The 24,154-nt window shown below is 50.7% G+C and overlaps 1 protein-coding gene across 1 annotated transcript; it reads right to left on the bottom strand.

Annotated features, from left to right (window-relative positions):
* Positions 1-250: 250 nt before the first annotated feature.
* Positions 251-24,077, bottom strand: Ighmbp2 (immunoglobulin mu DNA binding protein 2). Its single transcript, XM_027408787.2, has 15 exons — positions 23,850-24,077; positions 22,683-22,852; positions 20,857-21,046; positions 20,589-20,686; positions 17,758-17,921; positions 15,186-15,386; positions 13,683-13,830; positions 11,451-11,625; positions 8,545-8,727; positions 8,172-8,290; positions 7,455-7,549; positions 6,452-6,575; positions 4,791-5,627; positions 1,846-2,015; positions 251-1,001 (listed from the first exon to the last, which is right to left on the bottom strand). The coding sequence occupies exons 1-15, from the start codon at positions 23,933-23,935 to the stop codon at positions 798-800; spliced, it is 2,964 nt and encodes a 987-aa protein (XP_027264588.1). The 5' UTR covers positions 23,936-24,077; the 3' UTR covers positions 251-797.
* Positions 24,078-24,154: the final 77 nt, after the last annotated feature.

The raw sequence follows: 24,154 nt of genomic DNA, 5'->3' as shown, positions 1-24,154 counted from the left end.
CAATCTGAAACTCCATCCTCCTTGCTAGCAGTCAGCTGAGAGGGCATCCTTGTTTTCCCACCTACCATGAAACTTCCCAGCATTGGCCTTGCCTTGCTCGTGCTGCCAGACTGCATGTCACCTATATCATCACTCCTGGATGCCCTGGGGGAGGTGCTATCACTGCCCATTCAGCTCATGTGCAGAGGTAAAGGACACTGAGCCAGAGGTAAAGGATACTCACCTTTGTCACAAGCAAACAGCCACTATGTGCACACTTAAATTTGCAAATAATTTGTATTCTTTTGAAATAAGAGCCTGAGGCTAAAACACATCTGTCAAGTTCCCAGGAGCAACTGGAATAGAATGCTGGAGAGGATGCAGACTTTGTGAGGTGAGCTGTGAGATGCCCTGGGATGGCTCCTTCCCACCAGTCACCAAGCAGCAGCAGAGGGCAGGCAATCACAGGTTAGGAGCCTCCCTCCCAACCCTGGAGCAGCCATCTTCCTATCCCCAGAGCACACAATCTGTGCCCGTTGAGTCACTGAAGAAGACAGGATGAAGGTGGCCATGGACAGCTAGGCATGCAAGGCACTCACTTCTCAGGGCATGCATCTGGGCAGCATTAATGGGGTCTGGGCAGTCAGGGAAGTTACTCTGATGGTCTCCTTGCAAACAACACCCTTGTCACTGAGGAGCAGGGATATGCCAGATCCAGCAGAGAAATGGCTCGTTCTGGACTGTGTCCCACCTGCTGTCTCTGAGCAAGCTGGTCCCAGGGCCCTCTGCCCCACTCAGCCCTGCATGAGGACGTGGCCTCATGTCCCCCTCTCCTTCTCCTTCCTCTTGCTTGTCCTTTGGCTGCTGAGCTCGCCCAGCTTCTTGTCCAGCTTCCTCTGCAGCTGGGCCCTCTTGGCCGGGTCCAGAGCCCTATCCCTGGTCCCACTGCCCGCATAGAGTACTCCTTCCCGACTGATCCTCTGCCGGGCGTGGGCTCGAGCCTTTTCACCACAGCCGTGGATCTGAAAAGACACAAGAGTCAGGGTGAGCTGCGGGCAAGGGAGACTACAGCCCACATATCTGCATCAAAGGAGTACCTAAAGCTGGTGCGAGACCATGGATCTGCCCTTCTGCCTTCCCCAAGTCCTTCCTTCCACAGCTACCCAGTGATGAGCCTACATTCTGAGGCTGGAGCCCTGGCAATTATGGACAGGAGATAACATCCCTGGTCACACCTTGTGCTACCTACACCTGACTCTGATAGCCCAGGTCATTCCACCCAACCCAGCTGACTATGCTGGGGCCTCTGCACGCTAGAAGGAAGGGCAGCCTGCCGACACTCCTGTACTCCCCAGCCAGGCTTAACTCCCCACCCTGTGGGCCTTAGCCCACTAATCCCAAACAGTCCTGGTTCCTGGATTTTCTCCTAGGAACACTCAGTAGCTTCTGTCTGTCCCCTACCCTATGCAAGCCTCTTTCTCAAATCCCTACCAAGCCCAGGTGCCCCGGGGAATCAAAGCTTGCTCTGCCCCAAGTCCTAAAAGGTCCTGCACCTGACCTGAGGATTCTGGAGGTACCACTCAGTCTGCAGGTCAGAGCCCCTCCCCAGCCTCTGCCTAGAGCTAGGTTAGCCAATCTACAGAGTGCAGGATGGAGAGACCTCCTCTACTCAGAGTTCCCACTGCTGTGGCTGTCTCTTGCAAAGGTGCACTTTGCTTCCTTGTACCCTGAGTGTTCACATGAGACCATGATCAGCATCTGCTTTGGCTTTTACAGGAAATGGGCTAGTGAAGGCTTGAACTGGTCTTGCTACCCCCCCACCCCCGCCAAAAGTGATGCCCCACACTATCTGGGAGGAATTGTCACCTCGGGCAGGTGATGGCTGAGGCAGTAGCGGCGACTACAGTGCATGCAGAACTGGCCCAGGGTGGTGGTGCTGGCCGAGCACTTGGCAAAGCTACAGGTGTTGTCAGCCTTAATCACAGCTGACACCAGGGCATCGAAGTCCTCCTCGCAGGGCAGAGCCGGGGCTGGACCTGGGGAGGAATGAGGCAGTGCTCAGGCAAAGGAAAGAATGGAGAGCAGACACCCCATCACCAGAGTCCTTGGTGGGATTCGCCATCAGCCCAGGATGCAGGGTCCTCACCAAGTGGACAGCCTTCCCAATACACTGACCACCTCACAGCCCGGCCTCTAGGGAGGACACAGTGCAGAGCTGAGGGCCTGCCCACAACACTGCCCAGCCCTGAGGGGGGAGGACATGGCGCAGAGTGCCTCTAAAAGTGTACCTTTTTACCAGAAAATCTTGGGGGGCATGGGGACTGCCATTGACATCAACTGCAAAAACAGAACCCAGGCCAGACACCAGTGCCACCAGGAATGGAAGCTACTCAACTCAGGCCCCAGTAGAAGCCCCCCAGACTCTTAGCCAAGGCCAGGAATTGTTTGTTGGACAGTGAAGTGTCTTACTTAAACTGTGGGTGTTCAGGGGTCAGGATGGGGTCATGAAAAACTCAGCAACTGTGAAAAGGCTCCAGAACATACAACAAGCAAAAATCTATTCAAAATCAAATGTGTGTGTGCTGTATGGTGCTGAAGCCTTGGATCTGAACACACAACACACTCAGTGCTCAGCACTGCCCCCGCCATCGCGCGCCAGAGCGGCTAGTCTCTGCTGAGATTGCCTCCTGTGCCAGGAGCTGGATGCTTCACTGTATGTGACTCCATTCTCACAAAGACATCGTGCTCTAGCTACAGACACCAGACACAATGGGGCACTTCCTGCTCAGCACTCCTCAGACTTTATCAAGTGCTACATCTTTGGACTGTGTCGTGTTAGACAAGTGTCCGGCTGACTGGAGGCAAATTTGTTCTCATCTTTATATGTATACCAAAGAACTTCTAAAACAGAATTTTATGTCTTAATAGTAAACGTTCAATTTGTATATTATATATTTACATACTTGGGGCCAGGTAAAACTTTCTCCGGTGAAGGCAGTGGAATGGCTCACCAGTTAAGAACACTGGCCTCCAACCCTGGCAACCCGAATTCCATCTGTGGAATGAAGACTACTGACTACCAAAAGTTGTCCTTTGACACCCCCCCCCATGTGTGCTATGACACATGCATCCACATATACACAATAAATAAATGTAAAAGTTTTAAAGAGCCTTGGGTGATGGAGGGTGTGAGTGTCAATGTTTAAGAAATGCCATTTCTGTCAGAGAAAGATCAGGAGTACAGAGATGCAGCAACACACAGTGTAGCCCCACAAAGCATACATACACACGAGCAAACACCAGGGACACAGAGTACTGGAAGGAGCCCACATGGCTCCAGCAGAGGTGGGCCCAGTCTGCCCACAGCTCCACGCACATCCCTATGTACTGGTAAATGCTACAATACCTAGGTACTAGGTACAATACCTAAGGGTTAGGTGTGACTGACTGACACTAGACCAAGGTCTCCCAGACGCCCTGGGCTCACCTGTGCCCACCTAATAATATCTGCTTCTGCCAGTTCCATGTGTCCAGTGATCTCTCTCTCTCTCTCTTTTTTTCTCTCTCTCTCTCCCATATAAAGGATATCCAGTGATCTCTTCTCTCCCCGCTACCGAGGCTGTATAAAAGGGAAACTGAAGCCACACAGACATTGGCCCCTGGCACATCCCAAACAGAACCAAGTGGCTTAGAGAGGGCCTTGGGGAGAGTGCGTCCCATTCTGGCAGCACCCTCAGTGAGCATGCTCAGGAGATGGACAGGAAATAAGAACTAGCAGAGCAGTCAGACCAGATGGAAGATGTAACACAACCCTCCTGCCTTCAGCTCATCCTTCCTGTCAGCCATCACTCCATGGCCAGGGTCCTGAAGAGCACTAACCAGGCAAAGCCTGTCATCGGTGTGGCCACCCAGCAACTCTGCTGATGGGCAGTGTACTGGCAGAGGGCCTGAACCTTTGCAGAACATGTGAGACCCTGGGAACTCTGAAAGACGGTAGCCTGAGGCAATCCCAGAATCCCAGGAGTGGATGGGGCTCCCAGGGCACCTAGGCCTTGTGGCAGGAAAAACAGATGTGGGTAGGTCCAGGCTTGCCAAGGCACAGACACAGTGCTTTTCCATCTGAGGCAGGGTTCACCTTGGTCACCAGCATACTCTGGCTACAGGAGCCATTCCACAAGTACTATGGCATGCATGGAGCAGTGCCCCAACCTTGGGAGCTGGTTCTGAAGCCCAAGAATGACACCCGTGAAGTCTAGCTCACAGGACTAATGCCCCAAGGGGAACTGACCCGGGGTCATGCTGGCAGGGGCCCACTGAAGTGTTCAGAACACATGTACCATGCCCCAGAAGGCCCATGCTTGCTGTGGTGGAACGTGTGTGTCTACTCAGGGCTTAGGGTTACCCAGGGGATGGCAGGCACAGTACAGGCCTGCCCTAAGAGGGCCCTAAGAGCGATGGGTTCAGCAAGCCTGCAACTCTGAGTACCTGCCCCTGTGCTGCCAGTCAGAACACCAACTGGCCCATTAGGCCCTAACTGCCTCCTTTCCCCATAGGGACTGCAGCACTAAGCATGCCAGGGCCCTCTCTCCTGCCCCTGCAGAACTCAGGGGATGAGCAGGTGACCTGGCTGTTACTAACCCAGGGGAAGGCCAGGCCAGAGAGACAAGAGTCACAGGAAAAGTGAAATCCACATGGCCAAGGGAGTCTAACTGGCTCCTGGGTAGCAGGAGGTGGCAGGCGGCAGGTGGCAGGTGGCAGGAGACAGGAAGCATGTGACAGACACCATGCGCTTAAGAGAAACTGTGGCTCACCTTTCGTTTCTTTTTTCTTTTTCTTCTGTTGAGCTTTCTGTGGTCGCAAACCCACACCTGGTTGCGCCTTGGCAGGTTGGGCTTGGCCGCCCTGCTGTCTCTGCAGCCTCTCCAGGTGCAGTGCCTTCAGATCCAGTTGTGTGGGGCCATGTGGCTGCCCAAGGGGCTGTTCTGACAGTGGCTCAGGCTCAGGCTGTGCAGGGCTGGGGGGTGAAGGAGGCTGTGGGGCTACACCGCCAGAACCTGCAGGGCTCTTTCTCCTCACTGTAATGCGCCGGGCCTTCCCCTCCCCGGTGCTGTCATGCCTCAGCCCACACTCCTCAGCTATCTGGTGGACTCGCAGCCTGTCGTGGGAGCTCAGGGACGTGGGAAACTCCAACTGTGACGCCTTGCTGGCCACAAACTCTTCGATCATGGCCCTAAAGTGCTCTGTGTGGTCTGTCGCTCCAGTTCTATCAGAGCCGCTTGCACTGGAGCTGGGCTGGGAGTGGACCTGAGAGACAGGGGGCTTCCTGCGGCCCTGTCCAGCAGCTGCTCTGGCCTCTTGGCCATTCTCCTGCTCATTGGCAGGCTTCTTGATGGAGGTGACAGGGCCCCTGAGCTTGGGGGCACGGCTATGGCCCTGGGAGCCCTCATGGGTGTAGTTCTCAGGGACGATGTCATCCAGGTACTCAAAGGCTGTGCGTACCTCCCCATGCTCTGTGAAATAATCCACCAGGGTCTTCAAAAAGGTATGGTTGTTGACAGTACGGGAGTCACAGATGACTGCCACGTGGCGCCGAGCACGGGTGACAGCAACATTGATCCGCCTGTCCTCAGCCAGAAAACCAACTTCACCTGAAAAAAGGCTAGAGGTGAGAGACAGAGAACCAAGGCAGGGAACAGGATGCTTGTCGGGGACAGTCATGACCAGTCACATCATCAGAGCTACAGCAGTCCACAGCTGCCTCTTTGCATTCCCTGCACACACTACCTGACCTGCCATTGGCAGGGTAGATACCACATTGCTCTGATGCTTGCCCCACTGCTGACCAGTGCAGTTCTAGTCAGTGTGGGAGCATTGTGACTGCACCATTGTCTGGCAAGTACAGCCTCCTCCCTATGCCTAGAGTCAGGATGCTAGGAACAGCCACTGTGGACATAGGGCAAAGCTCTGTGCCAAAGCCATTCCCCTCCTATCCATCTCCAGCCTGCAACCAAAGCCACTCTGCAAGCTCACTATCTAGTTTGCCTGGGTGCAGTTTTCTCACTGTATAGCAAGCTACAGCCACACAAAAATCAAATCATCCCTCAAGGCTAAAAGACAGGCTCTAGGGCATGGGGGGAGGGTTCCTCCTCCTGGACAGGGTGACCAAGTCACTTGGGGCCTGCTATGCCCCAGCCTGCCTCCCCAGTCACCTGAGTCTATTCCCTTGCCCTCCTCTCCCGACTTTAGGCTGGGAAGCTCTGTTCACATATCCTCCCAGGATGCTCCCTGCCTGCCCGGGCTCTGCTGACCCTGAGGGGTCAATACCATGCCCCTTGGTCCTGAGCTTTTCATGAGCTCAGAGGGTAGAGGCTGAACAGTGATGCTGCCCACGCAGGAGAATCCTCGTGCTTTCACTATCAGCACGCTCAATCCCAGGCTGTCCCAAGGCTTCAATGGGGGCTGCGCTATGTACCTTTCCTGTTGGACCTGACAAAGGTCAGGATCACTGCCTCCTTCTCTCGGCCTTGGAAGCCATCAACAGACTTAATCTCGAGCTCAGGGTGCTTGCTGGAGAGGCTCTGTCTGAGCAGGTCCACCTGAAACAGAAAGCAGGGCCACGATCTCATCATCAAGTCAGGGGACTTCAAGACCCATCACACCTGGGAGCCCTGACCTGCAGGAATGGCCACTGTGGATACCCTTCAGTGACTACAATAGCCACATACTGCCTTGAGACTGTGTGTCCTGGAGGCTTGTAGCTTTTTTTTTTTTCTTCTTAGCCTGGGAGTGAGTGTGCTAATCATGAAGGCATTTGGAACTCTTCTGCATGGGCAGCATCACAGTGTTCAGACTCTGCCCTCTGAGCTCATGAAAAGTGCAAGACCAAGGATCATGGTATTGAACCCTCAGGATTAGCAGAGCCTGGGCAGGCAGGGAAAATCCTGGAAGGACAGGCAAACGGAGCAGTGGAGACTGAGCTGGGGACCTCACACACTAGGGAGAGGGTCTCCACTAAGCTAGATGTTGAGATGGTGGTAGCACTCTCTAAGTTTTGACACCTCCTTGCCTCTGATGGCCTCCTGAGTGATGCTGGTAACCAGAATGGGGTAACACTGCCGCTGAGGACCTTGCACTATGCAGGTAGCAAGCTCCTCCTACCAGAGCAGATAGGAGAGGGAATACAACTTTGGGCCAGGCTGATCTGCAAGCATGGACTATAGAACTGTATCTACCTGGGAATGCTCAAGGAAAGCCACAGTGGGGAACCAGGCTCAGGTCAGGCTCGTAGCAATATGAGGTGCAGAAACACGCATATAGTCTCTTACTGGTGTCCTCTGGGACCCAGACCTGGTCACAATGAGGACCACTCTAGCCCTGGACTTTGTAGTCACACACGCCAACAAACGACACTATCTTTTTAGCCTCTAGCCAGCTGAGTTCAATGACACAAAAAAACAAAAGGGGACCCCTCACACCTGAAGGTTGTAGGGTGCGATGACAGCAATGTCACCTGCATGGACCCCAGCATCCACCAGCGCCTGGATATGCAAAGTGACAAGGCGAACTTCACCTGGGAAGGAGAGAAGGCAGTGTTCAGTGAGGGCCATACTATGCAGCCTCTGTTACTGAGTTGTGGAGAAACTTTCTGCCTGTTGTGAGCAGATCTTATGCTGGGAAGAGAGCATCCTGGGAGCTGGCCAGCTGAGCAGAGGAGTTTCACAGGACCTTGGGACTGCTGGCTTATAGAGATTCCTCAACCCAAGATGAACCAATCAACCAGGCTGCTGTTCAGAGGAATGTGGGGAAGACTACCAGCCCTAGGAGCCCAGGAAGAGCACACAGCTGCCTTTGGAGTCCAGCCAGGTGCACAGTTCACCAGGAACTGTCCTCATCTCTGCCACCCAGCACCTTGCTAAAGCAGGTGCCTGGAGAGACCCGGTTTACTTCATTTCTAACTATGTATTTTCATTATGTGTAGATGTGTGTGTCTGTAAGTAAGTATAGCCACACATGCTTGGGTGCTGCAGAGGTCATAAGATATCTTGAGCAGGAGTTATAGGCAATTGTGTGCTATCTGATAAGGGTGCTGGGAATTGACCTAGAGTAACTGCTAAGGCACATTTCCAACCCATGGAGTGACTTGTTATAAAAGCAGTCTGAGAAGGACAGGTGGACACTGGTTGGTGACTCACCAGGGTTTCCCTTGGACTGGCTGTCCTCCTCATCCAGCTCCAACAGTCCACAGCCAGCCGTGTCTATAAGTAGCAGGGGAACACTTGTCTCCTCTGTGTCAGCCACACCTGGGAGGTCCCTGGCACAGGGGTGGGCAGAAGGTAGGAATGATCTCTTTCACAACAGCACTGGTCCTTCCCACCAAAAAGACAGAAGGGCTGCCCAATAGATCCAACTCCCAGAAGGCCCAGGCAGTATCTAGAAGGTAAGTGTCAGCAGCCTCTGCCACCCCAAACCCCTAACAGGAGACACTTCCCTCCCACGGAGGGCCAACTGGGGCTGGAGCCAGGTGAAGAAGAAAGATCAGGGGAAGCAAGAAGCCAGGTCACTCACTTCAGGAGGTGTCCTGCCACAGAAGGATGGGCGGTAAGCTGTCCATGGTACATGGCCTCCGAGGCCCAGCGCGTGATGGCCTGGTGCATTCGGTACTGTACTGTCAGCATCCTTACCACACCAGCGCCATGCTTCTCCGCCAGACGCTCCATCAGGCTGCGGGACAGCCCAGCCAGTGCTGCCCTGTGCCCAAGAAGGGAAAAAAAAAAAAAAAAAAAAAAGAGTGCTGAGTCAAGACGTGACATTGTGGGAGGGTAGGGAAAACCTCAGGACCCATACTTCCCCGGCATTCCCCATGATGGAAGGGAAGGCTGGGCTGGGCTGCAGTATTCAACATAACCACCACAACCCAAGAATACATTCATCTCCTTAGAGCAACAGGCACTTGGCAGGTGGCAAAGATACAAGAAGGAGACAGGGTCCAGCAGATTTGTGAGGGTATTGTGTTGCTTAGAAGATGGGAGAAGAACCCTGAGCCACCATCTGCAGTGGCCTTGAACGCAGATAAGGCAGACACGGGTCCTCCCTGAAGCCTTCAGACCAGGCAGTCCCTTTCAGAACCGAGGCCCCAGCACTGTGAAATATGCCTGAACCCAGTACTCAGGAGGTCATGAAATCAAGGCTGCCTTCAGCTACATAGTGAGTCCAAGGCCAGCCTGGGTTACATGTCTCAAAACAAACAATCAAACTCAAATGTGTTCCAAAAGGTAGCAGTCACCAATATAGCCAGCCAATGTGGCTAAGTACACCCTAGATGCATGCTGTCCAGGGATAAACACATTCATTCTCTACTGCTGAATGAACCATTTCTACCTCATCTAGAGAGTGAGACCTGAGAGCATAAGTATAGTCTGGGCTGCCCACCCACACAGACTCTGGCACAGTGCCTCTTCCCTTGTTAAAATGTTTAAGACCCCCATTCCATCTTAACATGCTCCTGGGAATTCACAAGGTCCTTCAAATTGAGAATCAACTGATTCTTTTTGAATATTTATTTTTAGGTGTTTTGCCTGCACTTTGTGTTTTCTTTGTATCCCACATGTGCCTGTAGAGGTCAGAAGAGGGCATTGGATCCTTTGGAACTGGAGTTACAGACAGTTATGAGCCTCCATGTAGGTGCTAGGAACCAAATATGGGTCCTCTGGAAGAGAAGCCAGTGCTCTTAACCACTGAGTCTGGGATTCAAATGATTCTTAAGGACCACTGTCACCAAAGTAACTAAGGCCAATGTGGAATAATCTTTTTGTACACTGTGAAGATGTGTTGCTCTCATTAGTTTAATAAAGAACTAAAATGGCCAATAGCTAGGCAGGAGGAGGCACAGGCAGGAAAGCCAGACAGAGAGAACTCTGGGAAGAAGAAGAAGGGAAGAGATGTCATGAGACAGAGTGAGTGAGCCGGATGGGAAGTACATAGATGAGGCAAACGAGCCTCAGAGCAGCATGCAGATTAATAAAAATGGGTTAATTTAAGTTATAAGAGCCAGTTAGTGATAAGCCTAAGCTGTCAGCCAAGCACAGATATTTAACAATAAGTCTCTGTGTGGTTATTTGGGAGCTGGCTGGTGGGACAGAAAAGTCCACCTACAGGCCAAAGGCAGGACATATGTCTGTCATACCCCCACAAACCCAGAAGTGCAAAGTACACCCAACTTCTCAAGGGACACACATGGTCCATCTTTTCACAGAGACAGCTCAGATTCCACCCTCAGCTCCCTAGAGGACAGAACCATCTGCTGTCGTACTCTGAGAAACATCTCCTTGAGAAGCCACCAGGCACACACCATGAACCTTCTTACTCCTGCTCAGACCCCTGCCCTTCCTATCAGGACTATTATGCTCCTCAGAATCCTCTACTCAACCATCTCAAAGATCCCCGGCCCCCGCAGCCTGGTTCTGAAGGACTGTTACAAGTGCTTTTCTTCAAGACACCCTTACCTGAGCATCTACCTCTAGGACCACCCACTCCTAGGAGGATCCACACGGCACCTTTCCTAGCAATTCTTTCACCACCAGAGTTCTAGTTGTACCAGGACCTCTGAACACATACAGGAAAGAGACAATTTCAAACACAACAAGACCAGGGCAAAGCCTCCTCGGCTGCAGGGAGGCCACAAGCGGGGCTGAGGGCCCTGGCGGATGGAGGCTGTCTTTCTGGAAGTAGGTCCATCTGCTAAGGATTACTCATGTGTCATCTCCTGCACACAGGCCCACAGTGGGCTTTCTAGATGGGAAGACAAGCAGATAAGACAGATAATCACATGACACTGTCGGACAGTGATTCAAGCTGAGAGAATCCATATGTACCCTAAAAGAGACTAACAGTACCAGTTGAGTAAAGTGGACATAGGAAACCACATAAGAGTCCATCTAAAAGAGTCCAATACCCAGGGAAGCAGTGGCTCAGACAGAGAGGACAGTGAGACAGGGGCACACTGAGACCCAAGGAGACCAGCAGACTGCACTTCCTCCACCCAGGAGAAGCTGAGCTGGGCCACTCCACCAGTCCTGTTGAAGGTACCTAACATCCACACTGCAGGGCCCATAGCAGGCTGGGAGCTAACTGCCACAGGCCAGCATTCCCAGCCCAGAGGAGTTTTCCTAACTCCACCATCAAGCCTGCCCATCCTTCACAGGTTCTCAGAGCAACAAGCCTCCGGTGAACACAGGAACAGGCCAGCTCTATGCTAGGACCTGAAGCCACAGAGATGAGGGTGACACAATCCCCACCCTCACACAGCCCAACTAGTTCAGCTGTGTGGACATCTAAGTTCAGCGCAGTTGAGAACCGTATGACAGAGGAATACTCAGACCTCATGGTGAGCTTGAGTATGGAGGATGGCCCTGTGGGACAGTAAGCAATTCAGGGGAGGGCCAGCAGAGCAGGCAGGCAAGTAAGTGTCTTACTTGTGAGAAATGGTGGTAGGTGGCAGCTGTTTGTGGTCTCCAGCTAGGATGCATTTTGGGGCCTTCAGCAGGGGGATCCAGCAGCTGGCTTCCAGGGCCTGGGCACACTCGTCCACCACCACCACATCAAAGTGGTTCTCAGGCAGCAGCTTCAGAGGGCCATCGGAAGACGCACCTGGAAAGAAAGGGAGCCAAGATGGCTCATCCATTTTTGCTTCATGACCTAGTCTTATTCTAAAACTAATGTGTACATGGCCACAGAGAAGGCTCAATGGATACAGAAGCTCACTGCCAAGTCTAATGACCCAAGTTCAAGCCCCGGGAACCACATGCTGGAGGGAGAGAACTAACTTCTGCAAATTGTCTTCTGACCTCCACACATGTCCACCCACACAAATACACACATGTACATAAAATAAGTATTTAGCACCAGGCAGTGGTGGCTCACACCTTTAATCCCAGCACTTGGGAGGCAGAGGCAGGCAGATTTCAATGAGTTTGAGGCCAGACTGGTCTATAGAGCAAGTTCCAGGACAGCCCGGACTGTTACACAGAGAAAACCTGTCTCTAAAATTTAAAAGGAAGAAGAAAAACAAACATTAGCAGACTTTAAAGTGGAAGAACACACATCCATATGAGAACGGCGTGTACACCTGTGATCCCAGCACTTGGGAAGTAGAGGCAGGGGGATAAGGAATTCAGGGTCATCTTCAGATATAAATCAAGTTTGAGGCAGCCTGGAGCCACCTGAGACCCAGACTCAAAACGCACCAAAAAGTTGGGGCTGGAGAGATGGCGCAGCAGTTACGAGCATATACTGTTCTTGCAGAGGACCTGAGTTCTCACAACTGTAACTCCAGCTTCAGGGGATCTGATGTCTCTGGCCTACACAGGCACCTGCATTCATGTGCATGCATACACACACACACACACACACACACACACACACACACACACACACACACACACACACACGATTAAAATAAAACGTTTTAAAAAGCAAAAAAATCAAACAAATAAATGAAACCCCTTCATGATGGGGTAAACTGAGTAATCAATCAAGGACACAAGACCTGTCATTCACACCTCTGAAGGCACTTGCAAGGATTCAAAGCAAGAGCTGAGTGCTTGGAGAAGCACATAGTGGTACACTTTCCCCTCTGGATTTGCAACACTGTCTCTCTGTGAGTGACTGAGCACACAGAACAGGCCATCCGCACCCTGATATGACAGACATTCAAGCACCTAACTGATACCATACATAGCTCCTTTACCCATGGAATACACACAGAACATTCTGGACGACGGAGCATGCTCTGGACCATGAAGCAAGTGTCTCAATAGACCAATCAAGTCAAGGCATCACATGGAATTGTACATAATACACATGGAGGGAAACTGAAAGCCAGCATCAGGAAGGTAGCACAGGAATTCCCAACTACTTGGAAAGCACAAAACACTGATAATTAACTGAGTCAAAATGGAAACCAAGATTTCATGACAGGCCCCTCTCCCCAACAACAAAAAGCAAATTAGCACTTTGAAATGAATGAAAACGAAAACATGGAACTTGTGGGATACCACAAACGGAGTTAGAACTCTACATCAGAGAAGAAAGCAAGCCAGTGTGATGGCACACACCTACACTTCCAGAACTGAAGAGACTGAAGCAGGGGTCTCACTTAAGAGTTTGGGGTTAGTATGTGCTACACACTGAGTTCTAGGCCAGAGCAGGCTACAGAGTGAGACCTTACTTATGCTGCCTCTAATACATAGGGAGAGGGCTGGGAAAGATGGTTCAGTGGGTAAGAACACTTGCTGCATAAATACAAGGACCTGATTCAATTCCCCAGTGCCCATGAAAACAACAGGGAGTGCCCACAAGAGTCTATAGCTCAGCATTGTTAGGGCTTGCTGGGGCTTCCTGCCAGCTCCAGGTTCAGTGGGAAATCCTGTCTCGAAACCAATGCAGAAAGCAACAGAGCAGGACATCTGACATCTTCCTCTGGTCTGTGCATGGGCACACATATCCATGCACACACACGTGCACGCGCACACACACAAAAAGAGGACACCCAGCATAGCCCGTGTCTGTGAAAGACATTGATTTCGTAGCTAGAAGATCCTCTACACAGCAAATCCCAGCCCAGAGGCTCTGTGAGTCCCAGGAAATGCAGCAGCAGCTGCAGACTCTGTGGCCAAGGCCGTGTGGCAGGAGGGCTGTGGTCTCACCTGTGTTGGTGGCTAGGACCACGTCTGCAGCAGTGAGGCTCTGAACTGTGGCTGCTTCTTCTCTCTCCTTCAGTTCCTTCCTCAGCAGCTTAATTTCATTTCGAAAATTACTTTTCTCTCTCTTATCCTGGGTCTTTTTGTTCTTGCCCTAGTAGAAAAATCAGTAATTATTCCAATGAGATTCTGTACGTCTTTTCTGTTACTCTGCTCTCAGGTAGTCAGAGATGCAGTTCAGTGAGTTCCTGGGACAGTGCTGAGCAGCAGAATCTTCATGAAGGAAGCACACAGCCCACCGGCCACAGAGGCCTGTTCCCACCAAGGGGCATGAAGGCAGAGTTAGCGGCTAAAACTGTGACTATGGACAACAGACAGCTGTTGTTCCAGACAACCAAGTGTCAGTCTGGACTTGGGTGGGAACTTCAGCCACAGGCTGAGCTCACTGCCATCCCATGTGGGCAGAGGTGACACAGTACACTGCCTGAGCCCCAAGCAGCACATGCATCCTTGTTCCCACTCCATGGAACCACCAACCCAGGCTGACACCTAGATCTGCATCATGCAGCCTCCAATCCCCCAAAAGGCATCCTGTCTGCTACCATCATTCCCCAGCGGTGAGGGCAAGGAGAGTCAAGGTGAGGCAGGGGGTTGCTGATAGGAGGACACAGCCCAGCCCAGGAAACTAAGGAAGACTTGGGCATGTGTGTGAAACAGATCCAGTTTATAAGCACCAGTTACTAGAATACAGCCACTTCACCTGCAGCCACTAACCACCTTGCTCTGTAAGCCCTGGTGTCCCTGGTATGGGAGGTGACATGGACCAACAATTCCAGAAGGGACTTTTCTGAGTATTTTTCGGCTTGCCAATATCAGCTAGTGCACCTTGCCAGCACTGGGGAGGGGGAGGCACTGAGGAAATGCTTGTTTTCACTGCATTTTCTTCCAGTGCCAGAAATGAAATCGAGAGCTGTGCACACATGGGCACCTGCTCTGCCCTGAGCCACCCCGCAAGACCAGGAAACACTTTCTTCAGCACAATTTCTCACCCTTACTCCACACTCCCAAAGCAGCTGCCTCCCTACTAAATAATCAGAGCAGTTCTCCACCCATAGCAAGCAGTCCAAACTAGAAAGAGGTTCAACACTAAAGTGTGGCCCAGTTTGTCTCAGGTAGTCCAGACTGGTCTTGAACTCAATATGCAACCCAGGATGACTTTGAACTTCTGATCCTCCAGACTCTACCTCCAAGAGATGGGATGACAGGCTTGAGCAACCATGCTCAATTTTATATGGTTCTGGGATCAAGCCCAGGGTTTGTGCCAGCTAGGAAGGCACTGTATGCTTCGTCACGCCCATTATAAAGTACTAAGTCATCAGACAGAAGCAGAAGACTAGGAGGAGGAGCCTGGACAGAACAGAACAGAACAGAACAGAACAGAACAGAACAGAACAGTCACTGAAGCTCAGACAAGCTCATGCCAGGGGACACTGGCTCCATGATACCTACAAAGACCTGGTCGATGTCCTTTCTGATGTCAGCAACAATCTGGGCATTGTCACTCCGTGCTAGTACTGCATCCAACGAGTGCTGCTGAACGGACTCCAGGAGGCGGGCAGGGTGCCCCAGGCGCAGAATCCGCTTCTTACACATAGCCAGACGCTCCACCAGGTTGTCCACAGCGATGTTGGAGGGAGCACAGCACAGAACCTAGGAAAGCATGCAGTGAGGCTTCTAGCAACTTCCTTCCTAATTAAAACCACTTATCAGCCAGACAGTGGTGGTGCACACCTTTGATCCCAATACTTGGGAGGCAGAGGCAGGCAGATCTCTGTGAGTTCGGGGCCAGCCTAGTCTAGTAGCCAGAGCTACACAGAGAAACCCTGTCTCGAGAAACAAAAAGTCACCAACAACAAAACAAACAAACCACTTATCAATATATTAAATGAAACAAGCAGGCACTAAGGTAAGAGAGTGAATACACGGTGTCGGGTTTGCATGGCATTCAACCCAGGCCACATCTGGATAACTAGAACCCAGATAGCCACAGCCTATGCATCCAGAAGCATTGAACATTGCCAGCTGACTTGTGACTGTACAGAATACTCTAAAGCCACTAGCACAGTGGCACATACCGGTAACCTCAGTGTTCAGGAGGCTAAGGCAGGAAGGTCAATGTGGGTTCAAAGCCAGCCTCGGCTATACAGTGAGGCATGGCAGAGAGAAGGGGAGAGAAAAGAGTGTAAAAGGGGGAGACAGGGAGAGGAGAGGGAGGGAAGAAGGAGAGGGGAAGTAAGGAAGAGGAAGAGTCAAGTGGAGGAACACCAGAGAAGCCAGGGAGTTCTCTCTCCTCAGTTATAGCCAGTATTAACTCATTTCCTTTTACCAGCTCCTATCTGCCAATGTTTTGGTAAAATGGCCAGCAATTGCCCTGAGTTCAGTCCCTCACAGGGGAACTTCCTTACACAGCTTTGGCAAGCCTTCACCAGGTGAGAGTCCCTCCCCCAGCAGCAGGTGGTTTTTTTGGAAAGGAACCCTTGCAGCTAGCCAATGGTATGGGTTCCTTTATCCCAACTTTTTGAATTGGCAGCTTATGAAATATAACTCACTGGTAACTTCTGGTTTCTGTACCTTGTCTATCTGTCTTGCTTGCACGGTACAAACAAGACTGTATTGCACTGATGTGGAAGTCCTCACCAGCTGTGAAATTATAGCCAGTCTACGGAAAGCATGGGGACCTGTTTTGGGAGGTCAGAAGAAACCAGCGGTGTGCTGATGACTACCGATGGAACCTGAGAGCTGGTGTCCTGAGGATAGTGTCTAGGCACTTTTCCAGTATCATAATCTGGGATCAACACTTCACACTGAGGTGAGGAAGTTTGTCCAAAACAGGAGCAACACCTACAAGGCTAACTCCAGCATTCTTATGACAGCTCCCTGAGAGCAAGTGTAGCTCTGGCTTCCCTTTCCTTTTCTATATACCATAGACTGCTGTGGGCAAGGCAATGGCAAAGTTTCTTTCCTAACTTCAACAAAACTAAATAAACCAAAATCCATCATATAACCAGGGCCCAGGGCACTGCCCACAACACCAAACACACTATTTTCTTATCTGACAAAAACAGGGGAGCTCTCTCTGGAGGGCTCCATTCTTGCCTTTGTAACTGCAGACCCCATCAATCCAATTCCTGCCCCACAAGTTCTGCTACCTCCACTGCCACTCAACAGTCCCAGGCCCCCCACTACTACCCCCGGTGAACACCAGTGCACCAGCCTCACTGTACACTGAACCAGAAGGCACCGGTTAAAACCACCCCACCTGTTTCCCATCAAGAAGTCAGCTTTTCCTCCTGGTTCCAAACATCCATGAAGACACTGGTGGATACAGTCACAGGCAGACTGTGACAGGTCACCCTGCAGCTCTGAGGAGAGGTGGCTCTGCCAATCACCCTCTGGCTCATGCAGTCACTGTTGTACAACCAGGCATGGCTCTGTTTCCTGGTTATCTTCCTTACACAGTGGGTGTATTGGTCCCCAGAACTCGGGTTCCTGTGAGGTTACTGACTGTACATACAGGGATGTCTGGAGGACCAGGAAACCCATACTGATGGGTGCAAACAGGAGCATGCAACAGTGCTTCATAGCTCAGGAAGGCAGAAGAGCAAGCATGGTACACATGCATCTCATGGGTTAACTGCACATCTGGTTAACTGTAGCCCCACCATCTGCCTCAAACTACTGCAGGGTTCTCAAAGGGCCCTGGTCAATTCCACGTCACCATTGTAAACCTGGACACAGAGCAAGAGCACACACCAAGTGTAGAAATTGAGGGAGCATGGGCTGACAACAAAGGCTGAGAGATCTTAAGGGCTCCCAAAGCTTACCTGTGCATTCGGACAGGTGTTCCTGTTTGTGAGGCTAAGAGAAACTGCAAAAAGTACAGCAGCACAACACTCAACCTGCAAATGCCCTGTGCCAGTCCTGACCAGCCATGTTGTACTGTGAGGGGACCCTGCTGAGTGACAAGTATGACAAACCCAGAGCTACAGGGGTGGATGAGGAGGGAAGGCCCTATGCCCACCTTTAAGCCTTGCTTCACAGCTTGGAGGATTATTTCCACCACAGTTGTAGTCTTCCCAGTACCGGGAGGCCCATGGATGATGGCAACTTCTTTCTGGGCCAGGGCGAAAGACACAGCTTCTTTCTGGGAAGGGTCCAGAGCCGTATTGTAGAAAGTGAGTGAGGCTGTGGGAAAAGTATCATTGTCAGCAATCAGTGCAGAACAGGCTGGACCCGGGCTGAGCTACACAGCACAGAATCAATCTGCTGTTTTCTCGTTCTTTGAGATGGGCTCTTACTATGTTAGACTTGGCTGGTCTGGAACTAACTATGTAGACCAAGATGGCCTCAAAACTCAGAGATCCACCTGCTTTTACCCCCCAAGTTCTGGGATTAAAGGTGTGCTTTTACCTTTTTTGCTTTTTAAAACAAGGTTTCATATCACCCAGGCAAGCCTCAAACTCTCTGAGTAGGCATTCTGATCTCCTGCCTCCACCCCGTGAGTGCTGGGATTTACAGGCTACACCACCACACCTGACTTAGTGGTACTGGAGATGGAACCCAGTACTTCATGCTAGGCAAGCACTCTATCAATTGAGCTACAGACACAAGCTCTAATTTTCAAAGCAAAATTTCTCCAGGAACAGGAATCAATGCCCAGCCTGCTGCTATTTTCCCTTATTTTACGAGAAAGTGCCATGCCATTTGGTTATAATCTGACCAGTGGCTGCTGGGTGCTGAGTTACAAAGGAGATTACATGGCTCCAAAGTCTAGATGTTATGAACTTTGCCAACTCATGCTCTAGAATAACAGATGTGAAGGAACTGTTTCTTGGGGCGTATTCATTTCCACTGTTTTATCACTCTTAAGTGACCAGAAAATGACAAAGACAAAGGATCGTGACTTCATTTTGGATAATAGACGACTCAAATATATAAATATATATATATATATATTCTTGTGTGGCCCAGGCTCTTACTCTCACACTCTATGGCCAAGAGTGATCTTGAACTCCTGACATGATTCCCTCTCCTGAGTGCCACCATACCCACCTCAAAAATATATTAGCTGCTTTCTTAAATATATTAGATGCTTTCTTAAAAAATCATATGTATGCATACGTGCATTTGTGTGTGCGTGTTTGTGTAAGTGTGTACGCACGCGTGTGCATGGGGGGGCAGTATCCTTGTGGAGGTCAGAAGACAACCTCAGGTGGTGTCTTTGTCTTCCACCTTGTTTGACACAAGATGTGTTGTTCACCACTGAGTAGCCAGGTCAACTGGCCTCTGCACTTTCAGGAACTCTGTCTCTACCTCCCATCTCATAGTAGGAGTGCTAGAATTACATACAGGATGACCAGTTGGGTTCTGGGGATCTAAACTCAGGCTCTCACATTCACACAGCAGGCACTTGACCCACTGAGGCACTCTGGCCCAAATGGCCTCTTGTGCTCAGCTCCGTCCCAGTGTCCACCAGAGACACCCAACAGATGAGTGCACCAAGCTCTTAGGAAAAGGGTGCTGCTGAGCTGGACCTGTGAGAGACAACAAGTCTGTAAACCATCAGAAAAGCAGGATGAGGGTCAAAGCACACACTATCAAATCCCAAGTTTCTGGCACATTCTACATTCTATCTAATTCTTGTTAATTAGATAGCAGCTACAATCGGCACACAGCAGTCTTTAAAGGCAGCTAATATATTTTTGAGGTGGGTATGGTGGCACTCAGGAGAGGGAATCATGTCAGGAGTTCAAGATCACTCTTGGCCATAGAGTGTGAGAGTAAGACCAGCCTGGGCCACACAAGAATGAATATATATATATATATTTATATATTTATTATATATATATATATTCATTTTAAAACTGTGGTGGGGGCTGGGGAGATTGCTCAGTAGGCAAAGTGCTTTGCCACACAGGCATGAAACCTGTGTTCAGGTCTCCAACACCATGTAAAAGCTGGGCACAGTGAAGCACATCTATAGTCCCAGCACCAGGAAATAGAGACAGGTAGATCCCTGGGACTCACTGGCCAGTCAGCCTAGCTAGTCGGTAAGCTCCAGGTTCAGCAAGAGACCTCCCTCAAAAACTCAAACATAAGCTGTCGTCAGCGAGACAGTGCAGTGAGTAAAGGCACCATCACATAAGTTGATAACGTGTGCTCAATCTCTAGGACCATGTAAAGCAGGAAGGAGAGAACCATCTCATACAGCTATTATCTAATCTCTGCATGCACACTTGACACACAATAATAAATAGAGAAAAAACAGGGCAGAAAGAGACTGAGGAAGACACATGATAGCAACCTCAGGCCATAACACCTAGGTACACAGACACATATGCATATTCACAAAACGCATACACATATATAACACACAGTGTGTTGGGGCACTCCCATTTCCCAAGCACGTGGGAGGTAGAGGCAGGAAGATCACAAGTTGAAGGCCAGTCTCAGTTATGCAGCAAGTTCTGCAGTGAGAACTTCTTCAGTACTGAGTCCAGGGAAGATGGCCTAGAGTCTGTAAGTCACTCAGAGAAACACATCCAAAGATATCAAGGCAGAAATTTCAAACCCAATGTAAACTCTTGCTAAGACAGCACACGGTCACACTGTCCTACATAATTTCAGGTAAGAAATATAAAAGTTGGGGCTGGAGAGATGTCCCAGTGGTTAAAAGCATGCACCGATGTGGCAAAGGACCCATGGCTGGTTCCCAGAACCACCCCCAACTCCAGCTCCAGCTGATCCAATGCCCTTCTGACCTCCCCAAGCACTGCACTTGTGCATGTATACACACACACACACACACACAAATAAAAATTAATCTTAAAAAAGAAATTAAAAAATCCTCACGTATTTCAGTGGTGGGACTTGGGGTGGAGCCACCCAAAAGGACGTCTATGAGTGAGGATGCTGGCCCACAGTGGTACTTCTTCAGTGTCATCAGCGCTCTGTGAGGAACCAGAGCCAAAATGAGGAGCTCTTTGGGACAGCAGTTCAGGGACACCATCACCTGAAAGCACCCAGCAGACAGGACACTCCCTCCCTCAACACAAATAAGGTCATCCATGAGTTTCAGTCAAGGAAAACACCCCTCCGATTTTCACCCTGGAACACTCACTTTTTCAGCCGCTTGTAGGTTACATCGTTGGCGAGCTTCAGCAGTCTGTACGTATTCTCTCGGTCCAGGTTCAGCTGGAAATCGTGGGACTCATCAAAGGCCACTGTGACTGACTTTTGGGTGATGCGGGTCAGGACCCCAGTGGCCAGCTGGCTGCTTTCATTAGCATCATACAGACCCACAATATCACCTACGAAAACAAGCCCAGCTAAATATTACAGTATTTATGGATCTACCATGTGGATTCAGGGGACAGGATTCAAGCACCTTTCTCTCTGGAGCCTCACTCATGTGTGAGTTTTGCCTGTGCCTTGAATCTTACTGGTCTCCTCCCTGACTTGAGAAAGACAAACAAGATATGACAAGGATGCTCCTGTGTAGGACCCCTCATCTCAAGATTGTTACTTCGAGTGACTGAGACTTGAGACTGCCCCTCAGAAGCTGTACAATAGCCACATCCCCTGAATTTGGTCAACAGCAGTGCCCCCACACCACCATTCCAACTTGCTGGTGTTCCACACAGAAGCCCAATTCTGTTACCACCACCCATCATGCCAGTACTCCACACAGCTTCAGAGAGCACAATGCACAAGCTCTGTGCTGCTCCCTCATGCCTGACAGTGGCAGACACTCTTGCTCCCATCTTCCGATGAGCAGGCTGAATGTAGCTCCCTTAACAAAGTCAAGATCTCAAGTTCTGCTTGGTCTCACACCCGCCGTTCCTTCACTACCTTCCCACCCCCGTCATCTAACCTCCTTCAAACCCTCAGGGGAACTGAAAACTCTTGAGACAAGAGGCTATGAAGTCAAAAGCTGCCATTCAAAACAGGACAGCACAGGGCGGGAGAGATGACTCAGTGGTTAAGAGCACTGACTGCTCTTACAGAGTACCTGGGTTCAATTGCCAGCACCCACATGGCAGCTCAAAACTGTCTGTATCTGTAACTCCAGCTCCTGGGGATCCGACATCCTCACACAGACATACATGCAGGCAAAACACCAGTGCACATTAAAAACAAAACAAAAATAAAAACCAGGCAGCACTGCCAGCTCTTTTTTCAGGGCTAAGGCCAACTTAGCATCCTTGGTGTGTGGTCAAAAAGCTCCAAGGTGCAGTGCAATGGCAGGGTACTTGCTCAGCATGCCAGAGGCCTTGGGCTCCATCCCAGGCACTGTAAAGATAAAGCTGCCCACCTGGGCAACCAAAAAGTAGTGTATTACCAGCCAAACAGGTAGTGCATACTTGCAATTCCAGAACTCAGTAGACAGAGATAGAAAGCTCACTGCAACTTCTAGTACAACCTGGTCTACACAGAAACTTCCAGATGGACCAGGGCTACACAGTGAGTCACATTCCTGGCTCTAAAAGCCAACAAAATATCAGCCATGATGGAGTAGGTCTGTAATCCCAGCACCTGGGAGGAGGTGGCCAGAAGATCAGGAGTTCAAAGTTCAAAGTCATCCTCAGCTATACAGTAAACTTCAGACCCTGTCTCAAAACAACAAAACCAACCATGATAATTGTAAGGCTTTTTGTTGTTGTTGTTGTTTTTGGTTTTGTTTTTTTGTTTTTTGGTTTGTTTTTTTTTTTTTCGAGACAGGGTTTCTCTGTGTAGCTGGCCTCGAACTCACAGAGATCTGCCTGCCTCTGCTTCCCGAGTGCTGGGATAAAAGGCGTGCGCCACCAACGCCCGGCATGAGATTTCTAAATAGGAAGCTTTCATTGCTTCATACTCCATCTGGGTCTGTCCTCCAGCCTTTGGGAGAACACAAGCCTTAATCTGAATATCAGGAATAGCCAATACAAGCCTAGACCAGACACCTACCAGAAGTGAAGCTGTTGCTGGGAAGCACCACCACAGGCCCGAATTTCCTGGGTTCAAAGGTGACCAACCGCTGTCCATACAGCCCGGTGCACTGGCTGGATACCTGAAGCTTCAGCAAACACACCCCTCGGCTCTGGAGCTCTTTCAGAGAACTGTGTTCCTGCCAGGACCTGGAAGACACCCAGGATAGCAGTTTCACTGTTTGTGCCCATACCCTTTCCTATTTCCACCCATGCAGGAAAAGTAATCGAAGAAAGATTCTGCTTATAGGCAACCAAATATGCCCTAGAGGAAACTGGAATCTGCTCCACTCCAACCCTTGCCCTCCCACAGCTCCCAGTACTGGCACTGCCTGATCTGCTCCAGGTCTGCCAAAGCAGTCTTCCCACTCATCTACTCCATCTTTCACCAAGTCCTGGGGGGCCTCCCATTTATACCTTACTTACTCTCTGCCTCTTACTCCCAACACCCCTCGCTGTAGTTCAAGGTCTAGCTTGACTTGCAGTAGATCACTTCACTCTTACAGTAAGTGGTGTGAGAATCGCATGTCTTTACACATGAAGTAAGGGAAACTCTGGTATACAATTCCACAGTCCCACAGCCGGGGCAGCAAAAACTCTTACTCATTCTGACTGGCTGACTCTCAACAAACCAATGGTCGCATCTGTAATCGAACAGCCTAGCTTCAAGTCCTGCCTCCACGTGGGTTACCCTTGACCAGTTACTTCGCCAGCCTTTGTCTTACCTCAGGGAAATGCATTGCAGGGATGGCACTGTAGGGTAAAGAAGCGCAGGCTCTGCCTGTTGCAGGCCAGTAGACAGTCTCCAGAAACAAGCCGCCTCTTTAGGCACCATAATAACATGGTGCCTCTAGGAGGCTGATCTCAGGAACACCCTCCTCCCGGGTTTCTCTCTGGGGAGCGGGTAAATATAGTGGCAAAAGATCCCCTGTAGCACAGGCTGACCTCAAATTGGCTATGTAGCTAAAGATGATCTTGAACTCCCGATCCTCCTGCCTCGACTTCCCGAGTCCTGGGATGACATGCGTGCGGCCCTGACACCGCCGAGGGCTGACTCCGGCTGACTGACCCCACCCGGCCCGCCGCCAACACCAGACCGGCTATGAAGGACAGCTGCAGAGGCTCGGGGACTTGCGGACTCACTTACCTGCGCTCCTCCACTTCGGCGTCCCGCTCCAGCTCCAGCAGCTGTAGCTGCTGGGCCACGAAGCTCTCCACGGTGGACGAGGCCATCTCCCCCGGGGTGCAAGCCCCTGACTGGAGCTTCCTGCTCGGTCAGTTAGTCCTGTGGGACCCGTGTTCCCGTCGGACCATGTCCCCACCGAGCCAGTGTCCCCAAGGGACTCCCCGTCAGGGCAGTAAATCCTGACGGACTCGTTTCCTATGGTCACTACTTAACCCACCGATTCTAGTAGGACCTCCGTTCCCTTCTTCCAGGTGTTCCCTATCGGG

The sequence above is a fragment of the Cricetulus griseus genome, chromosome 3 (assembly GCF_003668045.3).
Source record: "Cricetulus griseus strain 17A/GY chromosome 3, alternate assembly CriGri-PICRH-1.0, whole genome shotgun sequence".
Classification (NCBI taxonomy): Eukaryota; Metazoa; Chordata; class Mammalia; order Rodentia; family Cricetidae; genus Cricetulus; species Cricetulus griseus.
The sequence above is the reverse complement of the archived record's forward strand: the minus strand, read 5'-3'. Positions and strand labels throughout refer to the sequence as shown.